The following is a 6,000-nucleotide window of genomic DNA, read 5'->3' on the forward strand; positions in this document are numbered from 1 at the left end:
TACGAGACAGGAATGTGTTTTCGAGGAGTGGAACAGATAATTCGAAGGTTGAAGACGGTCTTGGCAGGCAGAGGTTAGGCTATGCGCCGGAGCCGCGCAGGGAAGTAAGGTGGGGGCCACTGGCACAGAGGTAGCCTGGGCTGAGGCCCTTGGAGTCAGGAAGCAGGAGAGAACTCGAAAAAGGCTCAATGGCATATTCTGGGCCTACTTCGCCAGAGCTGAAAAACGTGTAAAGTGTACCACAAAAAGACGGTGGCACGACATATATAGGAACTGAATATTCAAACCGTTCATGGCGGATCTGAAAGAGGACAAGTTAAAGATGGACGCAAATGTATTTGCGTCTTCATGGCTGGCACAGGAGGGAAATAACATGCACTGCAAGCTAGTACATGGAGACGGTGGGGTACTCGCTGGGGAACACTACTTGATCAAAAATTATATTTCCTCACCCTCGACAGTATTATCCCCATAAAAAAACGTGAGAACAAATATGGGATAAAGGGCCATGCCCCATGGTACAATTCTGAACTCAGAGCTCTCCGCAAAGAGTGCAAAAAGGCTGAGAGACAGTGGAGAAAGGACTGGCTCCATAGTAATAAGGACATGTACCATAGCTCGGTAAGACGCTACAAATCTGCCCTAAAGCTAGCTAAGGCCGCATTCTATGACAATAGAATAAAAAATGCCACTAATTCGTCAAAAGAATCTTACCTTATAGTCAAAGAACTACTTAATATTCCAATGGCACCCTCTGCCCACCCCCCTCCTCCAGATAGAAGTAAGGACCTGGCCACCTATTTCGACTCCAAAATCTCGCGGATACTGGACTCCCTCCCATCCACCAGCCCACACAATCACACGGATATAGAGGCCTGCAGTAACAGCCCTCGGCTGTCCACTTTCAGAGCAGTCTCCCTTACCGAGGTTACTTCCACGCTGGCCAAAATGAAAAGCGGATCCCCCCTTGACCCGGCCCCGGTTAGATTCTTAAAAACCGTGTCTCCCAGCATAGCCCCCATCATCAGGGATCTCATTAACACCTCTCTCTCTCAAGGCACAGTGCCCCCCAACTGGAAGAATGCTGTTGTCAAGGCTCTGTTGAAAAAGCCCCAACTGAACCCGGACGACATGGCCAACTACAGACCCATATCGCTCCTTCCATGTATCAGCAAGATGGCTGAGAAATTAGTGAATGTGCAATTATCCCAATTCCTTGAGGCAAACAAACTCCTACGTCAATCCCAAACAGGATTCCGGCCCGGCCATGGCACAGACACTGCCCTCCTCTCCGTCATCGAGGAGGCAAGGTGTATCCTGGATTCAGGAGGATCAGTGGCAGTGATCCTCCTGGATCTCAGTGCCGCCTTTGATACCGTGGACCACCGTGTCCTGTTACATCGCCTGGCCATGGCAGGAATTGTGGGAACTGCACGCGCATGGATTGACTCCTTCTTATCCGGTCGTTCATTTCAGGTGTGGGACGGCAACTCTCGTTCAGACCCACTTCCACTCACAAGTGGTGTTCCTCAGGGGTCTTCGCTTAGTCCCACCCTGTTTAATGTCTACATGGCCCCCCTTGAAGATGTCGTGACCCCTTACGGGATAAAAATAGTAAACTATGCAGACGACACTCAACTCGTCGTCTCTCTTTCCCACCTGGATAAACACCCAGACAGCCTGCTGAACTGTCTCCAGGATATTCACACCTGGATGTGCGAATCTTCCCTGAAGCTGAACGGTGCAAAAACCGAAATCATGCTCTTGGGCAATAAATGGACCTCCATCCCACCATCAGTCTGGCCGGACGCCTTTGGTGAAATCCCTACACCAAAAAAAGAAATTAAAACATTACGAGTTTGGCTGGAACCTGACCTCACCATGAAGACTCAGGCAGCCAAAACAGCTGGAACATGCTTTGGCCTCCTGCGATCAATTCGCAAGTGTCTCCCTCTCCTCCCTCCCTATCCAGGAAATTACTGGTTCAGGGGCTCATCTTATCCCGACTTGACTATAGCAACGCCGTCTACCTCGGCGCACCTGAATTTACCTTGGCTAAACTCCAACGGACCCAAAATGCGGCGGCGAGGCTCATTATGAACCTTCCACCTAGAGCCTCTGCCAGGCCTGCTCTTAAGGCTCTGCACTGGCTTCCTGTTCGCCAGCGAGTAGAGTTTAAAGCCCTGTGCACCACCCATAAACTCATCAACGGTGGTGGTCCAGCCGCCCTGAAAGACATGATCGTCCCCTACAAAGCCCCCAGACTCCTTCGCTCTGACGGCGAACATCTGGCCACGGTTCCTAAGTTCAAGAAGGCTCGCACCGGTGGCCGACGCTTCTCTGTCAAAGCCTCCGCAGGATGGAACTCACTTCCTTGCAGTTTGCGTCTGGAACCTTGTCACGCCCTCTTCCGAAAAAAACTAAAAACCTTCCTGTTCCCCAAATAGTTTTCCTGGTCTCCCTCTCTTGGTATTCACAGATTTACAGCGCGGGGATGCCTACGGGTCACCAGGTGCTCTACAAATCACAAAAATAAATAAATAAATAATGTTATAGCTTACTGTGTCTGTATTGCTGTTAACTCTGATCCACTGTGTTTTTAATAGTGTAGAATTAGATTTCATTTGTAGGGCTTTCGTTTGGTGTTTTATATCAATTTCGGTTTAAATGGATCGCCCATTGGCTAAGCTCAGAGTGGGAAGGGATCACTTCCCCAGTTTGTGGCTAGGAGAACGCTGGCCGCACGGTGGACTTAACACATTGCGCATTGCCTGCTGGTGTCAAGACTAGATCTTTTGCTACACACACCACTTTTAATACAATCCCGACAGCTCCCTGATGTGCCCATGCGAGTATGGAGGAAATAGGGGTACACTCACCTTTTTATGTCATCTCTCAATAGGGATCACACGGCTGGAGCGGTGGGAGAGAGCCGAGTTTCTTGGGCTGCAGCCTCCCAAGGCAATCAGAGACCTTGTGCTGAAACATGGCGATGATCCAAGATTTGTGAACGGGTGAGCTCAACATCCAACGCGGAGACCAGGAATGGCGATTCTCAACCTTCTATGCTCTCCTGGAAAATGGTGGTCTCTTGGGGTTCGACACAACTTCCCTGCCAGAGGAGCATGTGTAGATGGTCATTCCATGATTCAGCCCCATTAGTGGGGTTGTGGTGTCAACGTGGGTCTGTTTCTTTGTTTCATGGATAGACCCGTTGGTACGCTGTGTGTGCACAACACAAGTTTACCCAATGAGGGTCTGGAAGAGGAGGATGCGTGCATGTGTGTGTGCATATGTGAGTTGCTGTGTGTTTTAAAAATGAAAATAATGTAATGTAAAAAAATTAATATATCTGAGCCTTCTTAATGTACTGTTTTGGAAAAGGTTGGCCCAATCAAGATTCCGTTTCTTGTTTTATGAAACTTAATCAATAGTGAAATTCTGTGTGGTCTCAATACACGACTATCTTCAAACACGTTTAGCTTCCATTTCAATCATATTCTGTTTCTGTAAGATAAAGATGTGAGACAAACCGGTGAAGTGTTATACCACTGTACTCGGTGAGACAGAATTTCCAATGATCTCCCTCTGGTTATCAATTTATCAATTGGGTATCACTGAAGCTCATGGGCTCTGATGAAGGGGCATGTATCCATTCCACTAGGGAGGACCCCCCATTGGGATAACATCTGCAAGAATATTGGCTACCAGTTGCTTTTTTTAACTAGTAAAGACTCCTAAGTAGTTACAACATACCCTTTGTCCAGTCCAAACAGGTCTTTATAGATCTTCTGATGGGGCGACATGCAGGTTGTAAGGTGTCTCCGCAGACCTAGAAGTGAGAGATGAATTCCCTTAGGATCATGGTTATGTTGAAAGAAGGGGCATCCTATGTTATGAAACAGAGTATATATCAGAAACAGTGAGTGAGTGCGGCTTAGACCAAGGAACGGCAATGAAACGCCTGTCTATAGACAACCTACGTTATGTCCCGGTACTATAAGCACCCAGCACCTCCCACCCCATCAGGCACAATCAGTTCTCTTTGGACCCCCAGAACCATGGATAGAGCCTAAGAATGTCACCTGGGTACTGAAAAGATGGCTCCATAATGTTTTCTCAGGGCTTATTTTGGGAACAAAATTGGGTCCTCTTGTTTAGCAAATGTTTTCAAACTTCTTTTTTGTAAGTTAAGCAATACCATGGGCTCACTGTCAGTAAATTAACCCCTGCTCTTCCAATTCTTTTCCTTGCAGTCTTTGGAGCGACTATCCTCTCTAGGACCATGCCACCACGGATGTCTCGGTATATGGGAACGCCGAGAGGACTCCACTCTTTTGGAGAAAAAGTTAATGTTAATATCAGTTTATATTATTTGAAAAAATGTTTTAAAGAGTTTTATATTTTTTAAACATATAACCATTTGTCGTGGTTCAATTATTTTTATGTTTCAAAGTGAACATTAGGCTCCCGCTGGTTCTGCTCTTTGAGATATTCTGTAAAGTCACATTTTAAATAGTCATGCCCTGTTTGGAAAGGAAACGGAAGCGGGGGTCACCTGTGCGTGACAAGTATCAATCACACCAAAATGCATGTAGTGCTGTGACGTCCCTTCCTGCAGGGAACACAATGAAACGATACAGGTACGCATGTGTCTTACTGGGCAAAAAGAGGAAGTGATGTCACAGGCAGAATGACCACAAAAGAACATGGAACTTCTGCATTATTAGGCATAGTGTATAACATCAGCGTTCCCATACTTCAAGTACTTCACAAACTCTTTCACAGGCTAGATTGTGGCAATATATGGTTAAAATAATATTGGGAAACACTGGTGAATGTATGGAGGGCAGTAACCCAACTTAATGCAACCGGGCGTAGAAAGAGGCATGTACTTAGTCAATTTGTGCTTTTAAAGAAACAGGAAGTGATGTCAGAGCAGTTATTTAGCCGACAGACTGCTGCGCTATAGGTAGTGTATGTGCGTGTAAACTGTAACAATTTAAGAGTTTAGGTAATATTGCTTAACATTAGTGAATTTGTCTTAACAGGAAGTGATGTCAAAGCAACCATCCAGTTGACATGGCATGTATGTGCACAGCAATAGCCTCACTTCATGCAAAATGCTGAACAAAGCACCAGTGTGTGTGTGTCTATACATTTACTTTACGCTGAAAAAGCAAATTGCCATTGATTGTTTATGTACAGGAAGGTTAACTGTCATCCTGAGCTTCCGCTCGGTCCCATACCGGAAGCACTATCATTGAGATGAGTCAGAAGACAAAGCGATAACTGTAGGGGCTGTAACCTCACTTCCTGTAATCTGCTGAATACACAGGAAGGGTATACATTGGCAAGCTTGGCCCTCGGTCCGAGACAGGAAGTGATGTCTCAAAATACCTGATTTCAGCTAGGATTACCACCTGGCTGGCTTTGACCTTGACTGTTTGAGTTTAGGGTGACTTGTGTAGGTATCAGGTCAGAGGAAGAATTTAGAAAGAGGGAATGTGAGCTGAAACACCATACTGTACATGTCTGTGCATGCCTGTGACATCACTTCCTGTTAGCTGCTGGGCGACTAGACTTTGAATGTAAGGGTGGAAGGGTGTTTATAGAAACAGGAAGTGATGATACTTTAAAAGGTAGCATGAGTTGAAAGTAATTTTAGTTTTTTGATTAATACGAAATATTTATTTCACCATTATGCCTTCACTACAGATAAGCACGTTTTGCGTTTTATTTTCACTTGCTGAAATAAAATGTAGAACCTGACAAATAAAAACATATTTTTACAGTGTCCAGAGCTTACATTGTCTGTAAAATGAAACTGTCAGGTAAGGGTGAAATGACTGTCAGTGTGAAAGGGCGAATGGGGGATCGGTAGACATATAAGAATCGGACCGTAAGCTGATCAGAAAGGAATCTGGAGGGCCATGAAGCTTTATAAAAGCTAGGAGGTGGGTCAGCTGAGGAACGTCATACAGACATCACAAGCATAGC

The 6,000-nt window shown here is 45.8% G+C and overlaps 1 protein-coding gene across 1 annotated transcript in view; it reads left to right on the plus strand.

Moving 5' to 3' along the window:
- POLD4 (DNA polymerase delta 4, accessory subunit) overlaps positions 1-5,797 on the plus strand; it is a 201,655-nt gene extending 195,858 nt beyond the window's left edge. Inside the window, exons 4-5 of the mRNA XM_086953265.1 lie at positions 2,903-3,014; positions 4,257-5,797. Of these exons, the coding sequence (XP_086809391.1) occupies positions 2,903-3,014; positions 4,257-4,281 (137 nt within the window). The 3' untranslated portion in view covers positions 4,282-5,797. The remainder of the gene's footprint in view (positions 1-2,902; positions 3,015-4,256) is intronic.
- Positions 5,798-6,000: the final 203 nt, after the last annotated feature.

The sequence above is a fragment of the Lissotriton vulgaris genome, chromosome 1_2 (genome assembly GCF_964263255.1).
Source record: "Lissotriton vulgaris chromosome 1_2, aLisVul1.2, whole genome shotgun sequence".
NCBI lineage: Eukaryota > Metazoa > Chordata > Amphibia > Caudata > Salamandridae > Lissotriton > Lissotriton vulgaris.